General features: G+C 42.8%; 2 protein-coding genes and 1 pseudogene across 2 annotated transcripts; 2 read left to right on the top strand and 1 right to left on the bottom strand.

Moving 5' to 3' along the window:
• Positions 1–11,462: 11,462 nt before the first annotated feature.
• Positions 11,463–13,136, top strand: LOC106866308. The gene is made up of 4 exons (XM_024460414.1): positions 11,463–11,776; positions 11,886–11,952; positions 12,035–12,251; positions 12,398–13,136. Exons 1-4 carry the CDS (start codon positions 11,625–11,627, stop codon positions 12,766–12,768), a joined length of 807 nt encoding a protein of 268 aa, XP_024316182.1. The 5' UTR covers positions 11,463–11,624; the 3' UTR covers positions 12,769–13,136.
• Positions 13,137–13,871: 735 nt separating this feature from the next.
• Positions 13,872–22,689, top strand: LOC104583802. The gene is made up of 5 exons (XM_010237398.3): positions 13,872–14,121; positions 21,421–21,643; positions 21,745–21,811; positions 21,893–22,109; positions 22,290–22,689. The coding sequence occupies exons 2-5, from the start codon at positions 21,474–21,476 to the stop codon at positions 22,493–22,495; spliced, it is 660 nt and encodes a 219-aa protein (XP_010235700.1). The 5' UTR covers positions 13,872–14,121; positions 21,421–21,473; the 3' UTR covers positions 22,496–22,689.
• LOC104584288 lies at positions 16,093–17,016 on the bottom strand (annotated as a pseudogene).
• Positions 22,690–23,701: the final 1,012 nt, after the last annotated feature.

Raw genomic sequence — 23,701 nt, 5'->3', positions numbered from 1 at the left:
TTGACGGTTGTTGATCCTGGCGGTTAGGGTATCTCCAAAAGCAATGGCCAAATGCTAGCCATTTGTCCGTTTTTGTTCATTTTTGTCCGTGGGAAAAAAATAATCATTCAATGTGACTTGTCGAGTTACTTTGTACTTTTTTGGGTTTTTATCCAAATCATTGTACCTGTAAGGGATGTTGAATCTGAATAAAATTACATGTGATTCTCAAAAGAAAAGAAAAACCGCTAGCCATCCTTCTATTCGTCGACGGAAAAACCAAATGCTAGCCAAATTTGGTTTCGATTTGGCAAGGAGGACACTATCGACGGACACATGCCACGTCAGCCAATTGCTAAAAAGAAATTCTCCATGCGCCTCTCTCAATTTCTCCACCGAACCACGGTCACCATCCGAGGTTCAAATAGCTTTGCTCAAGTTAAACCGTGGTCGAACGCCCAGGTCGGCGCCGAGGTGGGCAAACTTGCTCCATCCCCTCTTTTACCCACTCGCATGTGACGGAGCAAAGGAAAATTTCCCAATTTCGAACTTGAATACAATGTTCACACAATTTACCCTAAATTTCACTATAGCGGGGATGAAACAACCTAAATCATTCCGTCTGATTTTTTGTTTGTTTGAGAAACACAGTAACCGGCAGATCTTGAGAGATTGACGAACTCACCGCAGGCGCCTCGCTGTTGACGGGTAAATCACCTACCACTGAAAGAATAGCACCGGTTAAATCCTGTAATAATTCAAAGAAATATGACACCCATGTCAAATTTAGGAGTTGAACCTGGGTGGACTAGTTCCCCCACAAGGAACCAGACCACCTAAGCTAGGCTCAGTTCACTCATTTCGTCTGATTCTATACCGACAAAAACCAAATGAAGCCCTAATCAACCCACTACATTGTTTTCAAGTTCGAAATATTCGGAGAGGAACCCAGTTAGGGATGCCGAGACCAAGCTCCTTGGGCGCACACACCTTTTGCCAAGCAACAAGACTTTTAGCACCAACAAGGTGATCCGAACCGGCCCACAGGAAGGAGCGTCGAAGTTTATTGATTTGCTTGACAACCCAAACCGGCTGCTTAATGGCAATCATTTCAAAGGATGGCAGGGCCGAGAGGACGGACTGAATGAGGATCAAGCAGCCAGCCTAGCTTGGAGATAAATTGACCTTGCCACCCGGCAAGCTTCTTAGCGATCTTGTCCAGGATAGGTTGGAAATCTCCTGTTTTGAGCTTCGAAATAGAAAGAGGCATGCCGATGTAAGTACAGGGGAAGGATCCTTTATCACAGCTTAGGTTGGAAATCTCCTCTTTTGAGCTTTGAAATAGAAAGAGGCATGCCGACGTAAGTACAGGGGAAGGATCCTTTATCACAGCCCTAAGAGCTCGTTGGCTCTTTGCTGCTTGGGGAGGGGCAGATCAAGCCACCTTAGCGCTTTTCCAAGCAGCCACTAAATTCACTCTTGGTGATGGTTCGAGATGCTCTTTTTGGAAAGATCCCTGGTATCAAGGTCAGTCACTTTGCCAAGCGTTTCCCTGCGCTTTTCATGCTCTCCCGGGCTAGATGCATATCTGTGGGTGATGCTTTGGGCAACATTAGTTGGATTCGCTCCATCAAGATCCATCCATCTTACGAGGTGCTCCTGCAATTCATCAATTTATGGGCTATATTGCAGTCGGTCTCCCTCTCTGCCACTCCAGATTCTATTTCATGGAAGATTGAGCCATCTGGAACTTAGTCTGCTAGCTCCCAATTTCTTGGAAGAACCTCCTCAGTGTCTGCGGCCTTGATATGGCGCATCAAGATCCCGGCTAAGATCAAGTTTTCGTGTGGACGGTGGCTTTGAAAAGATGTCTTATGGCCAACCGCCTCGCGATCAAAGGTATCCCCCATAATCCGATCTGCCAGCTTTGTCGTACCTCTCCAAAGACCAATGTGTTTGCGAACTGCTCTTACTCAATCCAATTCTGCAATTCTCTTCTCTCAAAGACGAATGTGCTCATCCATACCGTGCCGCATCTCTTCGTGGGTTCCCTTGCCGACTAGTGGCTGTCCGAGGACAGGCGATGTACAATGAAGCCACGGCGTGATCGTCTTGGTGCAATCATCTTGCTTGGGTGGTGGCAGCTATGGCTCGAGCGCAACCTAAAGGTCTTCCAATCTAAGCAAAGAGCTACGGAGGTCCTCTGCGATCTATCTCTTGACGAGCTCCGGGCATGGCAGTTCGCCGGATCCAGGGAAATATCTTTTGGTTTTTAATCATGTAGATATATATTAATCAATATATATTATTAAAACAATAGAAATTCTACTAAATGGATTATGTCAAAGTTAACGTGCGGCTAATATCTATCAGTGTAGATTAGTTTGATTATTAGCAAGCACTGGCCCGGCGTAACCGGACCAATCGTATTTGACACCAATATCCGCCTATGCGGCCTTTCGGTAGTAGCCATGGAAACAAGTGTCGTAACCCGACCAACCGTATTTGACACCAATATGCGCCTATGCGGCCTTTCGGTAGTAGCCATGGAAACAAGTGCAAAGTAATAAATGCACCCATATTTAGAATATATGAACCAACTAAAACATTATATACAACAAATACAATATGAAGAAAAGATAGAAAATTGCAAATGGCGATGCAAATTTATCATATGTTTGAAAGCTTAAGACTGTAGCGAAAAAGGCAAGCCAGAACCAGCTACTGCAACTGCAGGTGACGTTCTGCCATGCCACAACCAGAGTTCATATGAGATGTTCAGAAAATGACATGATGCTGATCGAAAGAGGAAGAGCTAATTGGACTTCAGTAGCCAAAACCGGGTCCATTTTTAAGAAAGAGATGAAAAAGGAAACAACGTGGCGTAATGCTATGTGTATCAGAAGAAAAGAAATGTCTAGCAAGCACTTCCGGCTTCAATACGCCCGCTGATGCACCATCTACGAATCCAAGCCTGCACCTACAACCGACCTCGACAAAAATGCCAGCCGAAAGCCAATCTACAATAAACGCACCAAATGCACAACAAAACGGACACCTAAAGTCGAACAACTCTTGATGTTGAACGCTGGAAGTAGCAACAACACTAGAAACAACACGACATAATAAGGAAGATTTTGTGCCTTAAGTGAACGAAAATATATCGCAAAAGATATACAACACAATGGACAATGGGTCTAATAGATAAAAATTGGACCGGATAAAAATCAATGCTTACTGCATCATTCGTAACAAATAAGAATAAAAAAAATCTATCTGTCGTCATTGATGTCTAGAGGAAAACTTTCAAATATCTAAAAAAAAAGGCAGCAAAAAGGCATATGTTATCTTTACAAGCCCGAGACTTTTCTGTTGCACATAATGATAATAAAATAAAACTCTCTGGCTAAAACATATAGTGATACCTACTCTACAAAAACAAGTAAAGAACTATACATTTTGGTTAGGTAAAAATAAAAGAATACTCACATATCAAACACTTCCAAATATAAAACATCTAAATTGCATACAAAATGAATATATTATAAAAAATATAATCGCATATTCATTATACAAATCTAGCCGTGCAATCTGCACGGGTCACCCCGCTAGTTTTCTTATATTTTTTGTACTCCAATTATCGAAACTGGACAATGGTCCACACCTTAAGCGGTTTTGGTGCCAACATGGCATCACCCCCCCCCCCCAACTCGCCACGTCAGCTTGTCATGCTGGCATTAGCCCTTTTTTAGCCCGAGTCTATTTGTTTTCGCCCCAAAAACCAATAAGAGGCTCGAGTAGACCCACGCTGATGGGAGAAAATGTGATAGTCTTGTCCACTGCCTCTGTCAGCAGCTGTCCAGGTTTCCAGTCCAACTGGACAGTCAACCAAATGCCAACATGGCAAGTCAAGGGGCAAAACCTTGCTATGTTGGCACCAAAACCTCTTTTGGGCGGACGAGAGACCATTGATGTCCGGTTTCGATAGTTGGGGGACAAAAAGAATACAAAAAAAGTTGAGCGTACTTTTCCTCATATATTGAGGAACGGAAAATATACTTTCCTCTCAAAGAAACAAGAATTTTGAGAAGAAACACATTACTTCCGTGGTTATTTCTGCTATTTTTGGGCAATCTGGCATTTCAGGTATGCCATTGGTTGAATTTTTGGTCCCTGTTGCAGACAAGGTTGTCCAGGAGGCGAGCTGTTGCTAGCTTCCCTCTGGTGGTTCCTAATTTGTTTTGGTCGCTGGTGGCATCTCTTTGCTGGAATTGTGTTTTTACTGCTGTAGTAGCTGGCTGTTGGCTGCTGATCAATGCAAATATAGTAGTGTTTGTCGAGGTTCTCCACAGGGACTAGGCAACGGCGGTGGTTGTGCTAGGCAATAGCTAGATCAATAAAACTGATGATAATTGCAGGAAAAAGAGGAGTTTAGACTAACCGAAACAGCTCGAAACAACAAGAGACAAGACTGAAACTAATTAAAACAATGAGACAAGATGACATGCATTGAAACAAACTGAAAGGTAACAATTCACGAACAGAAATTTTGAGAGGTTAGCACTAGCAGACTGTACTGAAACTGGGAAGCAGCAATTTTGAGAGGTTGGCACAGAAAATTCACGACCATAGATAGCTAACATAAACTACTACTATCTTGCCGCAATAACAAGAATAAATACTCACAGCAAAGATTGACAACACATGAGGTACTCACATTCACACAATAACTCGAAAATAAACATGATCTGCCAACATAATTACCACAAATATGACAAGCTAAACAAGGCTCAACACACAGTTCAACTATTTAAGATCATGAGTACTTGGGACATAACATGGACAGCACAAGAAAAGAAACAAAATTACTACAGACCAAAGGTTTAGTTCTCACAAATCAACACCAATCACACGGTAAGAAAAGATTGAGCAGGGGAGAGTAAAGATTAGTCGTCATCACACTTGCGAACATTACATCGAACACTTGGCGGTCGCTGTGACCGAGGAAGAGAAGAGCAGCAGCACTAGCATTCAGACTTGGAGGAGATGCCAAGAAGGAGCAGCATGGGGGTGCAGAGAAGGAGCAGCAAGAGGCGTTGGGGCAGAGAAGGAGCAGCAGGAGGCAACCTTGGGGATGGAGACGAAGATTTGCTTGCTGCAGGTCGTCGGAGGAGCTGATGGTGTTCTTGTCGACGGTGGATGGAGGCGACGGGAGTCTTGGTGGTGCGCCGCCACGCTGGACTGGCCGCGGCGGCGGCCAGTGGTGGAGAAGAGGTCAGGGGAAGGAGAAGTGCCAGGCACACCCTAGAAATGAGGCTGCAGGCTTCCTTTTCTCTCCCGAATTGGTATGCAAGATTGTACTCTACTCCCTCCTTCGAACAAAAAATGTCTCAAGTTTGTTAAAATTTGTGGATGTATTTAAACATGACTTAATGTTTAGGTGCATTCAAATTTGGTTACATTTGAGACATTCTTTGTTAAAGGGAGGGAATAGTTTAGCCCTCCATCTTTTCTCCTCTCTCCTCAAGAAGATCCTTCCTTGCTTGGTATTCTTATGTTTTGCCCCTCTTTTTATGTAATCTTGTTGCCGGCAGGTCCTGGGGCAGAGCAGAGTAGAAGTGGTGATCCATATTAAAATCATTTTGGGCCTTTTCGCCCTTTTTCTACAAAAGAGATGAAGCAATGTAATTTTGCCACAGATTACAAGTATACATATAAATTCTTGACATTTTAGAATAATTTAGAGTTCAAATACTAGATTTCAGATATAATTATGGCCCGAAAATAGTGCAAATATGATGCTTATCACCTACTATGATGGTAAACTTTTCTACTCCCTTTGTTCGGAAATAAATGACTTGGATTGGGAGTAGATAGAAGTGTTGCAACTTGCGTCCTTGCAGTGAACTATAATTGTATTTCTTATAATAGAAATCAGAGGGAAATCTCTTTATAAAAATAACAGTATTAACAGCATTGTAATTTACAATTATAGTGAATTCTACTTTTTACCCCCTATTTGGCAATTTGTGATAGTGTTTTACCTCGTTTTAAAATCTCAGCCACATTTTACCATTTATTTATACATATCTGACAGATTTACCCAATTTAACCAATTAGTCTAATCCAGACATGTTGAGCCCACTCTTTGGAGTGACGTGGCAAGTCCACATTGGACATGTGTTTTGCTAAAAAAAACTTTCATATTCCAGATCTGGCCCGTTTTCTCCCCTCGGCTATTGTTCTTTTAGATGTCACAAAGGAGAAAGATGTCAAGAGCCCATCGTCTGTTGCTTTCTTGTAGGTTCTAGCCGTTTTGCTACTGTGCCACTACACATGTGGAGTCGGACAATATATATTTTGGTTGTGTGCATGTGTGTCCCCTCCAATGCAGTCATGGTAAAATGCTCGAGAGGAGAACAACTTAGGAGATGTGTGTGGCCGACATTCCTTGCAGCTTTGGATTTCACGGCTGATATGTATTGCTTGTGGTGGTTGGTGAGGAGACACCCATCTGATATGTATTGCTTCCCTTTGTGTCTTAGGTCGTTGAAGTCGACGTTCTTGGCCTGATTGTTTTGGCTGCATTTCAAACTTCAGTATGAATTGCTCTTTATTAGTTGAGTGGATGCCTCATGCAGCCAAAGGTGGTAGTTCTTATTTTGTTGAAATGCTTAAAAGAGGCGAATATGGAGTGGGGCCGGCAAATGATCGTTCTGTGTCGTTGATGATGGCCTCTGCTGTTGCCCGGAAGTCTGACTTTCTTATAGATGCTGACATCTAGTAGTAATTTTGTTGAAATGCTTAAAAGAGGCGAATAGGGTCCGATGATGTACCTTAATCTCGTTTTCCTTTCTCTTCTGTTCCCTACCACAAAGCTCTAGTTGTTTTATTTTTGTGTTTCACTTGTAATCTTTAGGTTGGATTATGTCCGAACTCTTTGGCTATAAATAGCTCACTGCAGCTGTTTTGTCAAAGAAAAAACAACTTAGCAAAATGCACGTAAAACTTGGACTTGCCACGTCACTTCGAACAGTTGGCCCAACATGCCATAATCAGTTTAACTGGAGAAATGAGATAAAACCGGTCGTGTACGTACATATAGGGGTAAGATGTTTCCTAAAAACTGTAGGGGTAAGATGTGACGAGATTTTAAAATTGGGTAAACAATGTCACAGATTGTCAAACAGTGGGTAGAAAATGGAATTCACGCAGAAAATGACGTTCTTTTCTTCCGGCAGGTTCGCTCTGATCTGGCTGTCATCTCGGCGATCCTCGAAATCTTTGCTGAGTCCTCTGGCCTCCGAATCAATCTCCACAAGAGCTCGATCACTTGCATCAAGTGCAGCGACGACCTATGTCAGATGGTGGCTGATCACTTCCAATGCATTCGGAAGGATTTTCTGATTACCTACCTGGGTCTTCCCCTGTCTATTGGTCATCTCAGAAGATCAGATCTCTGGCCTATGATTGACAAATTCTTGAGCAAACTAAAAGGTTGGAAGTCGAAGCTCCTGTCTACCGGCGGAAGATTGACTCTCACGCGTTCTGTACTTACGTGCGCGTGCCGTCGCCAGATGAATGAACATGGCGGAATTGCAGAGCGCCAGCGCCTCCTGGTCCTCCTTGGTTGGGATTTGAGTCCATGGCCGGGGAGAAGAGGCCCAGCGGAGCCACGGCCATCTACACCATAGCGCGCCTCCAAGTTTACGGAAAAATCTATCGACACCAACACACTATATTAGTTTTGTTAAATCCATCATGATATATATCTTCATAGTATACTGCAGTACTACTTCCTCCGAGCCATAATAAGTATGAGATCCTGACACTTATTATGGATTGGAGAAGTATTTGATATTGTTGATGATGATAGACTTTTCTGCAAACTTGATCAAACTTTAAAAAGTTTGATTTAGGACAAACCTTCGACATCTTTAGATATACTATAGAGAAATGCGGAAGCTTCAAAAGAATAAGTCCTGAGTTAATTTGTGTATATCCAATACGAAATTTAAATTTTTTAACTCGCCCTTCTGTTCAATTCTGGCTCCACCCACGAAAGATTGGGCCTTCAAAAGGATGGGTTGGGCCTTTAGAAGGCTAATTAATGGTATCTACACCCACGATGAGCGTAGGTATTCGTCAGTACACAATTTTGCTCTAAAGTTTCTCAAACCAATCATGGTGTTGGTACATATACATATAAAAGTACATTCAAAATTTGAACAAAAATAACTTGTACTTTGTACTGTAAAAAAGGGTATTGGTTGTGGTATTGAGAAACAGTACTTAATTTGTCTTTTTGTACATTTACAAGACACATGGTAAGTTTAGATTAAATTTTACATATACTCTTTATTTTCAGGAAACCACACCAGAAATTGCGCCTATTTGTATTAAGAAGAAAGGCCTAAGCCGATAGATACAAACGAAACCAGTCCACAACAGAAAAGAAAAGAACACGAGGGAGAAAAATCCCTAACAGCGTCGAGATACATGTAATACTACTCTAGCATTTACATATAATAATACTCCCTCCGACCGGTATTAATTGTCTCAAATTTGCCCAAATACGAATGTATCTATATGTAAAAAGCGTCTAGATACATGTAATATTTCGACAAATAATTCCGGTCGGGTCGGAGGGAGTACTTTATTTTTCAGAGTTCTTTAACATTATTTAGAGTGGAACCTTCTGTTAATTGTACCTACGTTAATTATGGGTGTGAAGCCAAGCTCCGGGCCTCCGGGGCCGGGCGCTGGCAATTGGCATGCCCTCTGCATCGCGCCATGCGCGCGTCCACCAATGGTGATCACGTAGACACGTACACAGTATTACTCATGCAAGTGAGCTGGGCAAAAGATCTTCTTTCCTGAGCATATGCAGAGGACAAGAGTTCCTCCCCCGTTTCTTCATCCGGCATCAATCTCCAACCTGGAAGGAAATCATTACGCAGAAATGGCCATAAACCGATGTGGCACTCATGGTCTCAGGCGATGTATACGTGCACGTGAAAGCACCGATCGTGCTCAAAAACTCGACAAGCCTCGCGCGCGGACACGGTCCTACGGGTGGCATGCAGGCAAATCACTGATGTATACTTGTAGCCTATAGCAGTACACGACGTCCGCATACGCATTATGCATTTGGCCAGGCTCGGCACGGGACTGTGGTTGATGCCGTGTGTGCTATATATGTCCTTTTGGTGCTTGCCTGCTTGGCTGCGAACTGTTTGGATGCTCAGAAAGATCGAACGGAGGACCAAATGATTCACCAATAATGGTGGTGGCCTGCCGGAGAACATGCAGAGAAACAGCTCGGCTTGGCGGAGCACGAAAGGGGCATCGCAACTGCTGTAGTCGAATCGATCATCCTGAGTGTGGTTGAATTAGTTGGAGTTACCAAAGGGTTGTGTTGATGTACGAGGGCAATGTACCAGGACACATGTGATTCTTCTAATAAAACTATGTAGATAGTTGTTGCCATGAAAAAGAAAGAAATAAAACAAAGATGTAAGCCTTTTTTTTAAGGAAAAGATGTTCTCTTAGCAGTTATAATAAGATGTTTAGAAAAAAGAAGTCCTGGCCTCTACATCAATCAATGCATACGGTCATTTTTATTACGAAGTCACGAATCAGATATTAAGTTACTCCCTCCGATCCTAAAATATTGTCTCAAATTTGTCCAAACAAGGATGTATTTATTTTAAAAAAGCGTCTAGATACATGTAATATTTCGACAACAATTTAGAATCGGAGAGAGTATTTGTTTATATTGTAGTAGTACCAAATATCATCTCTTAGTCTATATTTTTCAGTTCAGTTTTAACCACTTTGTCATTTTGGAGGCATACAAACGTTTGCTAGATATAATATATATTCAGGTAAAGTTTTATTGCACAAAATGTTTGTGGTGTCCGCTCTAAATATGTGAAAGACTAAGAAAAGGGCGAATTGTCTATCACTATGTTTTTATCTTCCTACGCCTACAAATAGCAAGGCGAGCTCGCAGTAGTGGACAAAATGCAGCATTCCTAGTTAAACTAAACCTCTTCGGCAATTCTTAGTTCTTAAAGTTTGTTGAAAATCCAACACACTTAACATTGCACACTACTAAATTTGAAACTGCACTTTTTTTGTGGGTATTGCTGTTTTAGTGAAATTTGACCCGTTCTTAGTTCTTCAAGTTTGTTTGGTGTTGGTCTGAAGTTTTTTGAGTCATTGAGATTCATTGGAACTGTGTAGAATATGTGTACGATATAGGCTAAAGGAAATTCGGTTGACGGTCCCTGATCTTGACACGTGGTTAGGGGTATCTCCAAAAGCAATGGCCAAATGCTAGCCATTTGCTCGTTTTTATTCCTTTTTGTCCACGGACAAAAAAAATAGTCATTCAATGGGACTTGACAGACGCTAGCCATCCGTCTATTGGTCGGTGCAAAAAACCAAATGCTAGCCAAATTTGGTTTGGATTTGGCAAGACAGACACTATTGATGGACACGTGGCACGTCAAGCAATTGGTAAAAAAAATATTCTCCGCATGCATCTCTCTTTTTCTCCACGGAACCTCAGTCCCCCAACTTGGGTTAACCTGATCATCCAAGGTTTAAATGAGCTTCGTCGGCGCCGAGATGGACAAACTTGGTCCATCCCCTCTTTTACCCACCCGCAGGCCACGGAGCAAGGCAAAATTCTCCAATTTCGAGATCAAATACAATGGTCACACAATTTACCCCAAATTTCTCTAGAGCGCTAATGGAAACAACCTAAATCATTCATCCGTCCACTGCATTCTATTCTTTTTTTTTAGAACAGCCACTACATTCTATTCAAGTTCGAAATATTCGGAGAGGAGAGATCGGGATTCGAGAGAAAAAGCAGCAGCGCAAGTACTGGGCCGATCGGGTCGATCGGCAGGCCTACAGGCGGCGTGCAGCAGCAGTCTTCGGTGAGTCGGTTTCGATGAGATCGGATCGATTAGCGCTGCTGATGGATCTACCGGCGGGAGGCATGCTAGACGGGCCGAGCAGGCTTCCTAATCCGATCGGTCGCTACGCAAAACATGCAGCAGTAGGCCCATCCAGCACAGGTAGCCCTGCAGCGCGGCGGCAGAAGGCGCGCGCACGCAGCCCAAGGCGCAGGCGCTCGGCCTAGGCGGGGCAATGCCCAGGCGCGCAAGGTGGACTATGATCACGGGGACCAATTATGGGCCTAAGGGCCTACGGCTGGCCCAGACAGAGGTGGCATAGTTGCCGCACGGGCGTACGTAATCCAGACGTGCAGACCGCATGAAACGGCAGGTACTGCTGGCTTGAGGCCCACTGTGTTGCTGGGCATGCGCATTTTGCGCGGGAGGTCGCGGCCCAGGAACGGATTGTACGTTGTGGTTGAGTGTCCGACTCGCCACCATTGGATTCGGTCGTTGAGTCGTTCTGGTGATACAGTGACCTTGCGTTGCCTACATAGGCAAGGGGCTAAATCGAATTGCGATCGGATTCCAGATGTTCACTGCTTCTCTATATACACGCACGCACGGTATGCTGGTAGGGGTTTCCGGTTTCCTATTCTTTATTGGAGATCTGACCCAGACTTGCGCCCTGCCCTAGCTCCCCTTGCGCCAACGATAGGATCGCGGCAGTCGATGGAGCGGGTGATTCCAGAGCAGGATGAACCCCTTCCCCCTGACGCGTGCAACATGACCCGCGAGGCTCAAATTCTCCAGGCACGCTCGATGTGCGGGCGCGGGACGCAATCGCCTCACGGCGGGGACAACTGGAGACGGCGCACAGAAGAGTACGATCTCCGATATATCCGATCCGCCGGCCGCCTTGCTAATTCGTTGATTATTGATCTTAATTTCGAATTCCTTAGTTAACGTATTTGGTCTGGATCTCAATTGCAGGGAGCGCGACGCCTCAATCATTTGCCACGTCCACCACGCTCTCCGCCGTTACAACGCCAACAATCCAGTAGGGCTTCGATCAAAGCAAGCGTCATGAAAATTCAGTGCTGGCAACTATACTAACAAAATTTTACTTGGGACTGTTTCAGGGTTCAGAGTTTGATCCTGTCAAGCCACTGATGGCTGCGTACGTAGGTTTTAGGAGTAACATTTGGGTCCATGTCAGCTTCTTGGCTCGCAAGAGGAACGCCAGTAGTAGCAAACGGAGGCGCAGCAAGGCTGACGACCCCGTGAAGCACTTCTTTGCTGAGCTACGCTACGACCACCATCTTTGCAAACCAACTGTCGAAACATGCACCATCATCGGTAAGCTACCAATTAAAACCATAACAAAACGTCTTGCCTCATATATCTAAGCTTCTCCTTGAATTTGCCGTATCGGGCCTTCTTTCTTCAGTAAATTTCGAGCTATAATTTTTTTTTTTTGCGTCTTTGTCCTCCCGTACCAACAGATAAGTCATCGCGTCACTTGAAGACTACCTGTGCATTTTGCCCCGAAAACTTTGAGATTTTGCACCCACTCGACGGAAATTTCGTATGCGGGAAGAAAAGTCAGGCAAAAGAAGGTCAAGGCTTCCTTCGTTTCTTGAATATATTAGAGAAACCATTCACATGCCCTACGACCAATGCTGAAGCCAAAGACGACGAAGCAGCTCAAGAGAAGGGAAGTAGCATGCTGGCTTGGACCCTCCTTCCTTTTGTCTTTATCCGTGATTTCATCACAGGGTTTTTGTGGGCCTTTGATGATACGCTTAAGGCTTGGATCAATGGCAAAGCTAGACGAAAAGTCCGTTATGAACGAAGAATGGTATACACAAATTAAGTGAAGATTTGTTGATGTGTTTGCGCAAAAGATTTGTTGATATTTTGACGGGCCAATTCACAACGAGGTTTCTTTTTAGAAAAATATTCACAACGAGGTTTCTGTGAGCCTTTGATGATAAGCTTAACGCTTGGATCAGCGGTGAGGCTAGGCGAAAAGTTCCTTGTGATATGGGTTATAAAATACCCCCACCTAAATGATGGATCTACTGCTCCAGTGATGGAAGACCAAGACTGCCGCACCATGCACCAAGTGTTAATTTGTCACATTGCTGTTGTTGGTAGCCTTGCTGTAATATGAGATCGATGTTTCCTTCTCAAAGTAGATTAGTTCGGAATTCTTTTATGTGATGTTGGTAACAATTTGCACGTCATACATGTTGCTGTTGCTAGTAGTTCCCACTCAAAGAACCGATCAATCAGCGAGGCCAGTGAAGATGATGCGCTGGTGGGCCAAGTTTCGGTGACCTAAGTCCATAAAACCAGATGATCATCGCACTCGCCGCCACCACGTCACACGTAGACATTTTCTGGCTAGCCAGGTTCTTTCACGAGGACACGGGCCAAGGTTTAGAGGACATCGCTGTATGCCGGAGGACGCCGGCCGCCGTGACGGCCATATGAAAAGTGGATCGCCACATCATGTCAGGAGGACGATTATTTAGGTGATTTGCGATATCATGGCCAGGTGTTTTTTTTTTTTTTTGCAAATTAGCATGGCTCACTCAGCGCAGCTGCCTCCGGCATCGAGGAACCTGAACCCGTAAGAATATACAACACATCCAATAACAAACAACATCATGTATGTCGATAAAATGGGGGCTAGCGATTTGGGGGAATGAATTAGGGTTAGAAATATGTTATATACCCAACATTTTCTCTAGGATGGACTTAACCGGGTCATGTATATGACTTATATCATATTTTTCGTGAAATCCATCAGGTTTCGGGTTCAGGAAGGGCTAGACCGGAGTTTGAATCCATGAAACCTACTTTTGACCCATGAACAAACATGCAGGAATTAGATTTAATCTAAACCCGTCTCCATTAACTAATGGGTAAAACCCGCAAGATACGGTTTCGGGGCCCAGTGCCACGAGTCCCATGGACACACGACGCCCCAGCCCAGAGCCCCAGAGTGGCCTTTCCCCTTCTCCCCCGTCCCTTCGGCCCGGCGTCCTCCACATCGTCTTGCATAGGACCCGTTTCGGCGGTCGCCTCTTTTACCAGATGTCTACGAGTTCCCGGTGACGGTGAGAGCACCGAGCAGCGGCGCGGCGGTTCTCCCATCGAGCCCCCAGGCTCCTGCGGTCACCACCTCCGCTGTCGCCGGCAGGGGCGCCTCGGTTCTTTGGTATGCTTATCGCTCCTCTCCTCTGGTCCCCGACCCCTCCCATCTCCCAACCACACATAAAACCCCTGTTTATCGCTTCCAAGTTGTAGAAGCTCATATCTTAGGAATTTAATTGTTCTCAGAGACTACCATTCGTACAGATCTGGTAAACATTCAGATATAAGATGTCACAAAAGCATGTTATTATTTCTGAATATGACTAAAAGCATCTTCCAGTGGGAGTATCCGACCCTTCGTATAACGTTAGTTCTGAGAATCCCCTGCAGTTTTGATGTCAGGTCTTCGGAGTAGTTTTACTAGATGAATAACTTATTTTCACAAGGAAAGGCCAGCTATTAGGTATCCTATCACTTGAGCCGTAAGAGACAAACCGTGCCAATGTTATGAATCTTCAACTAGCTTATAGGACCAAATGTTATGAATTTTTTCAACTACTTACAGGAAGAGCTATGTACCTGCCATCCAACTGTGCATTTGAGCGCTGGCCTGACCTCCCACAGAGTCCTTGCATTGATCAGTCTGAAAGAACCAACATGGAACATCAGAATAAACGAACTTTACTCAACTTATCAGTTATTGTTTCACTTATTTACGTGAAGCGGGCAGCAAGCTGAAAGAACCAAGACAGAACATCAGAACAAGTAAATCTAACTATGGTTATCACTTCAGGTTCACTTATGTACACAAAAGTGCGATAACTTGGTGTCAAAACAAATGAAGTAAAGCATTATTTTCTAGTGCAAAATATATACTACTTCTAGTGTGTATATCCATATTTTCTATGTTTCTCAATTATATGAGCTCCAAATTCCAAAATAAATCAACCCACTATAGTGAAATCCATGATCTAGGTATGCTTATCCCTCCCCTCAAACTAACCCTGTCCTGATACTTTATTTACGTGCCTTCCTTGCTAGGTATGGGTTTTCTTGATTTGATTCCAAACTTATATATGTTGGTGAAGAATTGTTGCAGGGCCATGTGCCAGTCTTTTGGGTAAAAAAAAGCCACCATGGGATGAAAATCAACATTCTTATCGTTGTTTGTTATTTTTATTTTGAAACCTGTTACTTTAAAATACTAGCACAATACTCATGCGAGTAGCTATGGAAAAATGCATACAATACATGCATGTATTAAAGACTAAAGAAAATACTGTATTATCCTTTGTTGTCTCGGATTAAATAATCCATGCCTCCTCTCATCTCAATGGTCTGTGCCAAATCACTGGGTGGCGTGGGTTGAACGTAACGGACCACTGCCACCAACTGATCTTTATATGAGTTAAGATAAGACGTTTGCTGATTCACTAGTGTTTTGAGGTTCCTCTGTTCTGTAGTAATCTATTACTATCTATTAAATTGGAGTTGGTGGTGATGGTACGGTCGCGGTCATCGCCGTAGGTTAACTTCGTTAAAATTACAACCAATATGCCACTGCTCGTTATTTTTTTTTCCTCCAGTTAAAATTACAACCAATATGCCACTGCCCGTTATTTTCTTTTCCTCCAGTTTTTTTTCACGATTTTTCTTATTCCATCTTACAACCGACGCCACCACACCCGCATGCCGACCTCGACGGCGCCATGAGTTGCCTACACAGAAAATGAAAATAAATAGTTTGTGATTTTATTGACCTGTAGCAACACGCGGGCACAACTGCTAGTTAGGAATGAATGTATTGCTTACTAACATAGCTATTTATTGTTCTCTCTGGTCTCATGCAACATAAAAGGTGTGCTCCGCCCTGGATATACCTGGCTGCCTAGCCTTTGCATATTCTAATACTAAATATTTGTTCAAACCCATATCACTGTTATTATTTTATTGGAGTTGCCTTTGCTGTTTATTCATCGAGAAACATAAAAAATCGCATGACAAAGTGGAACCAAAAGAAGAAGAAAAACAAAAGAAAATATAGCCAAATGACTGGTCGTCTAGCTAAGTTTCTTAAGTAGTATTTCAATCAGAGTGATACTAAAAAATATTTGCAATAGACCAACCAAGAATTTCTGAAGTTTGAACTCTTTTATATAGAAAAAGAAAGTCACGATATTCACCTGCTTCAACAACAAAGCAGAAATAGCAACGACTACAGTTGCGATAATGATCACATTGTCGCAGTTACAGCTAATATATAATAGCAATGATTAGCGTTACACTAGTTAAACCTCTACTGCAAATCAGTATGCCCAGCCGGATGCATCAACTGGCTTAACATTCACGGTGACAATTGTCTGCAGTGCTTCATACAGGACCCAGCGACGGGGCCCATTGGCTGTCTGATTGTCCAGGACTCTTAAGGTGAAGGTCTTCGCCAACAAACTTGTATGCATAGCAAACAACTGACTGCATGATAACCTGCAGTGGGGTCCTCATCCTGTCATGCTATCCTCCAGTCCGGCAGCCGGACGAATCCTCTGTATAACACTGGGTCCATATCGTCATTGTCATCGTAGCCGACGCAGTCAAAAATGTACTCCCAGGTGACATACAGCCCTACGGGACAGGGCCCATACATGTGAATAAGCCGTGCCACCTGCTGTCTGCTAACAAGCCACATGGAGGTCGACCAATCGTACACCTCATAGGAATTGAATCCTAATAAGGGTAGCGTCAGATATCGTCTGGGGGGTGCATTCGTTGTTGGGATCCCACCTGTCTCCATGATTAGGCTCAGTACTTGATCGAATCTTGCTCCGGTTTTACAATTGCAGACGCTTCTCTCCGCTTCAGTTTCAGGATTCCAAAACCTTGTCCTACCGCAGATTTTTCTTAGCTTCCTCGGACAAGCGGCTTTGAAAGGAAAAGTGCCCGCTCCGTAGATACTCTCAAAAGCATGGCGATGGCGCGTCTCTATGGACACCGTGCATGCAACTAGGGTGCATGTCTCTGTTGTTCATCCAAGCAATACAATAATTTAAATATACTGGCCACTCGAGCCATTAATTATGTAAAACGTAATAAATGCAGGTAGTTGCATAGATAACTTGCCCATAATATCCAAATTTGCAATGAGACTACGTCAAATTGAATTCACATATTAAAAAAAACAATTCATTATATTGATTAAAAGCATAATTGCATGAAATTGGTTAATTTATTCTATTCAATCAGTCAAGGTGGTGGTCACTGGTCTATTGGTGAAAAAAAGATGGATCTATCTAGATGATTTTCTTTTTGGAGTGATGACAACAATATATAAATAGTTCTACTTTGTTCAAATGGGATAGTCGGTATGTTAGTTTTACCAATAACATCAGTCGTCCAGGTAATTAAAGTTCCTTAAGTTGTTGGTCACAAAATCCTTGAGACGCGTGATAGGGAAAATAACGATTACGTTGCCATGTCCTGTTTAATACTATGCAATTAAAAATATATTTGACTGTAAAAACATAGGTATCTTTTCAAAAGGTTGTACGCAATGAAAAGTTCTCTATGCAATGCAGTGCAAATAAAATCTAGGGAAAAAAAATCACTACACAGCATTATTTACAATCCCAACAATCAGTAATCAAACAGCTTACATTGAGAATTTCTAAGGAGAAAAAAATCCTCCAGAAATCGTTGAGCTAATCACTGAATCAAAGAGGCTCTTAGTAATAAGTAAAGATGAAAGGAATGGACAAAGGAGACGCACTAGGGACATTCTGAGGCATAGGATCTCCCATGATAGCCCGCCAGCTGTACTTACGTGGCACGGGAAGTAATTTCTTGACTAAGTGTCGCAGGAACTCGAGTCCACTAAATATCCAACGCCGCAAGTATTGCAGCGGCTGCGGCAGTAGCACCCCAGATTCAATACGCCGAGGTGGACCAGCGAATCCTGGCGCCTGCTGCTACATAACAAATGCCACGAACATTACGTTTTTAGAAAGTACTCTCCATACAGGAACATGGACACTTTAACGAACACATCAACTTCGATGACACAATCCTAGTTGTCTAATATGACAAATTAACTCTCACGATGCCCCCAGAGTGACCTTTCCCCTTCTCGCCCGCCCTTCTTTATCAAATGTCTATGAGTTGTCGGTGAGCTCACTGAGCAGCAGAGTCGCGGTTCTCCCATCGAGCCCACAGGCTTCTGCGGTCACCACTCCCGCTGTTGCCGACAAGGGCGCCAGCGCCATGGTTCTTTGGAATGCTTCTTCCTCCTCTCCTCTGGTCTCCGCCCCCTCCCATCTCCCAACCACACACAAATCCACTGTTTGTTTCTTCCAGGTTGTACCAGCTCATATGTTAGGAATTTAATTGTTCTCAGAGACTACCATTCTACAGATCTGGTGAACATTAAGACGTAAGATGGCAAAAAAAAAATTACTACTTCTGACTATGACTAAAAGCATCTTCCAGCGGGAGTATATGATTCTTCGTATAACGTTAATTCTGAGAATCCCCTGCAGTTGTAATGTCAGGGCTTCCGAGTACTTTTACTGGATGTATAACTTACTTTCGTAAGGAAAGCCCAGCAATTAGAGTATCCTATCAACAAATTAATCTACCCGTAAAAAAATTGGCCCGTCAAAATATCAACAAATATTTTGCACAAAGAACCCAACAAATCTTCACTTAATATGTGTATACCACTCTTCGTTCATAACGGACTTTTCGTCTAGCTTTGCTATTGATCCAAGCCTTAAGCTTGTCATCAAAGGCCCACAAAAACCCTGTGATGAAATTACGAAAAAAAAAGAAAAGGAAGGAGGATCCAGCCCAGGGTTCTCAGGCACTCCTCTCAAGCTGCCCCGTCGACTCTGGTTTCATCGTAGGGCATGTGAACGGTTTCTCTAGTTGTATGCTCTGTGATCATTTGAGCGCTGATGTGCAGTCGTGCAGACCACATATGTCATGTTTTCCTTTAAAAGGCATGGTTCGCGTGTGGCGTAAATTATTAGAGTGATAATTCTGATCTACGAAGAAGTGCTAGAAAAATGGTTAGTCTTCAGTAATTGTATACTCCCTGCGTTTCAAAATGTAGGTTATCATCAATTTTTAAAATTTTGATAAATCAACATATACAGTGTCAAAACAAGATTACTATCAAAAGATATTTAAAATGAATCTATTCTTCTTCCTTTGACAACGTTAATGTTGACATTTTTGTTATAAGATTAATCAAACTTTAAAATTCCAATAAAAATTATACGCCGTACATTTTAAAAGGGGCAAAGCATGTACAGAAATTAAATGGAAATTTTGCCCATCTAAATCCTTATTCATAGGTACATTGTGGGGACTCGAGCACGGATAATCTCAGACGTCCAACAATAGATCAGACGATTAAAAATGACACATCACTGAGATTACTTTTATGTAGCTTTATTTTACTATCTCAATTAGTGTAATAATTATGGTTAGTTGAAAAATATTCTAGGCAAAGTGCAAGTATTCGATAATTAGGAACTCCTACGAAAATCTGCGAACGTGCCCTTGGCGTAATGGTTAAGAGAACAAATCTAGTAGCACTCCTCAGGTCTCCCCATGGGAGCGAATTTCAGGCTGGGGTTAAAAAATGCTCTCCTCTGCCTCACGCCTTAAGCACAAACCTAAGACTCGTCCGCTCTCGCACGGGCTTCGGTGCCGCTGTGTATGGTGTGGGGCAGGGTTCAGGGATTTCTCGACCTGTGTGAGAATGTCTTCTTCTTAATGCAAATGCCTGGGGTGGCTTACCCCTTTGTAGGTCGACTTTTTTTTTTACTAAATCAAATGGAAGATTCACCCCTCTTCGTATCCAAATCATTTTTAGATGGTATCCAAATCTTTGTTCGTATGTGCATTAATTTGGTACTGGAGCTCCCTGTCTCCGAACCAACATCGTGTTGGTCCTACCTGTCAATTTGTAGAGCCGTCGTTTATTTTTCATTTTTATTTTAGGAGACCGTCGTTTATTTTTTATTTTATTTTACAGAATTCTCTCCTACACTGTCTTACAACCGACGCCACCACACCCGCATGCCGACTTCGACGGCGCCATGAGTTGCCTACACAAAAAATAAAAATAAATAGTTTTTGATTTTGTTGAGCTATTTTTCCTCTTTTGTTTGCGGATGAATGAAGTGTTGTATCGATCAAGTGTTGGATCGACTGTTGAGCTATGTGTCTCACTGTGTGTGGATGGATTGAATAAGTATGTGTGGTACTGGATTTTGAGCTTAAATTAATGGGCGTATGCAGCAGAATTGATGAATTAATGGCTTTAGCTTCAGGCTGAATTCAGAGTTAGAAATTTGTGGATTTACTTACTGTTCCAGAAGCTGGATCAGATTCAGATGGTGACTCAATCAAGCGGCTGTCTATACCTTAATTACCGACGAGGGATCCATCAGCTACTGAGTTGGGAAAAAACGGCCACGGCTAGCTAGAGGCAGCTTTAGTGGCTATCTATAGCTTGACTTTAATCTTAATCTTCTGACTCCTGATCAATGCTTACGTACTTATTCTGCTGCAATATTGCTTAGGTAGAGATTTTGTCCTACCACATGTACTGTTTTATTTTATTTGATGCAAAAGCTTAAATGTTTACTGCCATAGGCTGCCATGAAAAGTTTATTCTTGGGGATGTAAGATCATGATTTGGGAGGTTAAGCTTAATTATGACGTTTTCTGGTGTTCCTTGAGATACCTCAAAAGATACAAATAAAATGAAATGATAGAAAGTTAGATACAAACATATACAAGTATTTCATAGAATAACTGAACGGTATGTAATTTATTTCGTGAAATAACTGAACAGTGAAAAAATTTGTGCTTTGATGACAATATGCATTTTGCGGCGAGGGAGTGTTCATGAAGGAGATGGATTATGATGTGCGCAAAAGTCAATCACCGTATATGGGAAGCAAGCACACCGGCACCGTATATGTGCACAACTTGTTTATGTGTTTAATTTTATTATTCCGTTGCAACGCACGGGGCATTGTACTAGTAAGTTGATTACTTATGCCACACCAAAACCTCACATTATCAGGAGTCGCGACACATCCTATAGGTTAATTAATTTGTTCTTGCCTGGCTAACTTATATTTTCTTTTCTATCCTGGTCTCTTTTCTTTCCAGAACGAATAGCCCATTGTTTTTTAATCTCAGACGACTGGTTTAGTTTCAGTTGTGGTTGTGGACCCAGGGTCCGACTCACCATAGGATTCGGTCGTTCTGGTGGCATCGTGACCTAGCGTACATAGGCCTAATCGAATTGCTATCGGATCGCAGACGTTCCTGCTTCTCTATATACACGCACGGCATACTGGAGGCTATTCTTCCTGCAGATCTGACCCAGAGTACTTGCGCCCTGCGCTAGCCGCCAGCTCCCAAGAACAGGCTAATAAAAGACGCTTGCGCCCAACGACAACGATGGGATCGCGGCAGTCGATGGAGCGGGTTATTCCAGAGGAGGACGAACCCCTGCCCCCTGACGCGTGCAACATGACCCGCGAGGCTCAGATACTCCAGGCACGCTCCATGTGCGGGTGCGGGATGCAATCGCCTCACGGCGGGGAGAATTGGAGACGGCGCACAGAAGAGTACGATCTCCTTACCGATCCACTGCGCGCCTTGCTAACTCATAGGTTGATCTTAAATTTTCGAATTCCTCAATACTTGGTCTGGTCTGGATCGATTGCAGGGAGCGCGATGCCTCCATCATTTGCCATGTCCACTACGCTCTCCGCCGTTACAACGCCGACAATCCGGTAGTGGGCATCGATCAAAGCAGCGTCATGATAATTCAGTATTCTAAACTGTACTAACAAATTTTACTTGGACAATTTCAGGGTTCGGAGTTTGATCCTGTCAAGCCTTTGATGGCCGTGTACGTAGGTTTCAGATGTAACATTTGGGTTCATGTCAGCTTCTTGGCTCGCAAGAGGAACGCCAGTAGTAGCAAACAGAGGCCCAACAAGGTTGACGACCCCGTGGAGCACTTCTTCGCTGAGCTGCGATACGACTACCAACTCTGCAGACCAACTGTCGAAACATGCACCATCATCGGTAAGCTAGCTACCATTGTATATATGTGTCTTCTTGAATTTGCCGTCTTGGGCCTTGATTGGTTAACTGCGAGTTGGGACTTATTATGCCGAAAGAGGACTCTCATCCTCCTGAGTCCTGCCCTCTCAAAGAAAAAGAAAAAGAGTCCTGATTTATGCATTTGTCTTTCTCTACCAACAGATAAGTCGTCGCGTCACTTGAAGACTTCGTGTGCATTTTGCCCAGAAAGCTTTGAGATTTTGCACCCGCTGGACGGAAAATTCGTATGCGGGAAGAAAAGCCAGGCAAAAGAAGGTCGAGGCTTCCTCCATTTCATGAATATACTAGAGAAACCGTTCACATGCCCTACGGCCAATGATGAAACCAGAGACGACGGGGCAGCTTGAGAGGAGTGCCCGAGAACCCTGGGCTGGATCCTCCTTCCTTTTTTTTTTTTCGTAATTTCATCACAGGGTTTTTGTGGGCCTTTGATGACAAGCTTAAGGCTTGGATCAATAGCAAAGCTAGACGAAAAGTCCGTTATGAACGAAGAGTGGTATACACATATTAAGTGAAGATTTGTTGGGTTTTTTGTGCAAAATATTTGTTGTTATTTTGACGGGCCAATTTTTTTACGGGTAGATTAATTTGTTGATATTCATTGTCTTACTTTACCCCGGCACAACATAGTACTCCATATTTGATTGTCCTGGATGTACCTGCCTGCCTAGCCGTCACATATTTTCGTGTATAAATCATAATAAATACTTCCTTCCTCCGATCCATAATAAGTCTCGGATTTAGTACAAAATTAATATAAAGTTGCACCAAGTCTAATACATATCGGTGGAAGTACTCAATCCCTTGAATTTACAAGACTCCTGTTGAAAAACATATAACCAAGGCATTGTTTGACAAAAGAGAAACGAAATGTCGATTCAATCTTGACACAATATAATAGGACGATCTAGTTGCAGATTTGGATTTTAAAGTAGAATCTTAGCTGATGTTTAACTGTCTCATGTCTCACTCACTTATGTGTGGCAGTTTGGCAGATAGGTTAGTCAGAATGTGTCTGTCCTTTTGTGCAATTTTTTAGTGTGTCTACTTATTTTATTGGTTAACACGTAATGTAATTTTATTAAGTAATGGATGGTACCACGTAAATGTGAACCCGGTTTTCTTGTGCAGACTGTTGGAGAGAGCAGTATCAGAGATTGTAGCCTAGATAAGGTTGTCAATTGGAACACCATATAAAATAAGATAAATATTTATAGTAGCAACTGATAAAACCTAAACAATACTCTTTCCGTTCCTAAACGTAAGAAGTACTGCTCTAAGTCAAACAAAATTGAAGTTTGATCAAAAAAATTTAAAAAACTACTAAGATCTACAATATCAAAAGAGTATACTATAAAAGTATATATAATAACAAATCTAATAAAACTAATTTGAAGTTTGAAATATTGATATATTTTTCTATAAACTTGATGAAACTTGAAAAAGTTTTACTTAGAGTAAATTTCACAAAACCACACTTCTTGTGGCTAGGGTTTCAACGGGCCACAGTTATGACTAATAGTCTCACAAAACCACACTTTTTCAGGCAGATC

The sequence above is a fragment of the Brachypodium distachyon genome, chromosome 3, assembly GCF_000005505.3.
Source record: "Brachypodium distachyon strain Bd21 chromosome 3, Brachypodium_distachyon_v3.0, whole genome shotgun sequence".
NCBI lineage: Eukaryota > Viridiplantae > Streptophyta > Magnoliopsida > Poales > Poaceae > Brachypodium > Brachypodium distachyon.
This window is presented reverse-complemented; position numbering and strand designations above follow the sequence as displayed.

What these genes read in the sequence shown, in the direction of transcription:
- LOC104583802 (XM_010237398.3), top strand. Translation starts at nt 21,474, where the DNA reads ATGGGATCGCGGCAGTCGATGGAGCGGGTTATTCCAGAGGAGGACGAA. An exon ending in TGGAGACGGCGCACAGAAGA is followed by an intron (nt 21,644 to 21,744) that starts GTACGATCTCCT and finishes GATCGATTGCAG; the next exon opens with GGAGCGCGATGCCTCCATCA. An exon ending in CGAAACATGCACCATCATCG is followed by an intron (nt 22,110 to 22,289) that starts GTAAGCTAGCTA and finishes CTCTACCAACAG; the next exon opens with ATAAGTCGTCGCGTCACTTG.
- LOC106866308 (XM_024460414.1), top strand. Translation starts at nt 11,625, where the DNA reads ATGGAGCGGGTGATTCCAGAGCAGGATGAACCCCTTCCCCCTGACGCG. An exon ending in TGGAGACGGCGCACAGAAGA is followed by an intron (nt 11,777 to 11,885) that starts GTACGATCTCCG and finishes TCTCAATTGCAG; the next exon opens with GGAGCGCGACGCCTCAATCA. An exon ending in CGAAACATGCACCATCATCG is followed by an intron (nt 12,252 to 12,397) that starts GTAAGCTACCAA and finishes CCGTACCAACAG; the next exon opens with ATAAGTCATCGCGTCACTTG.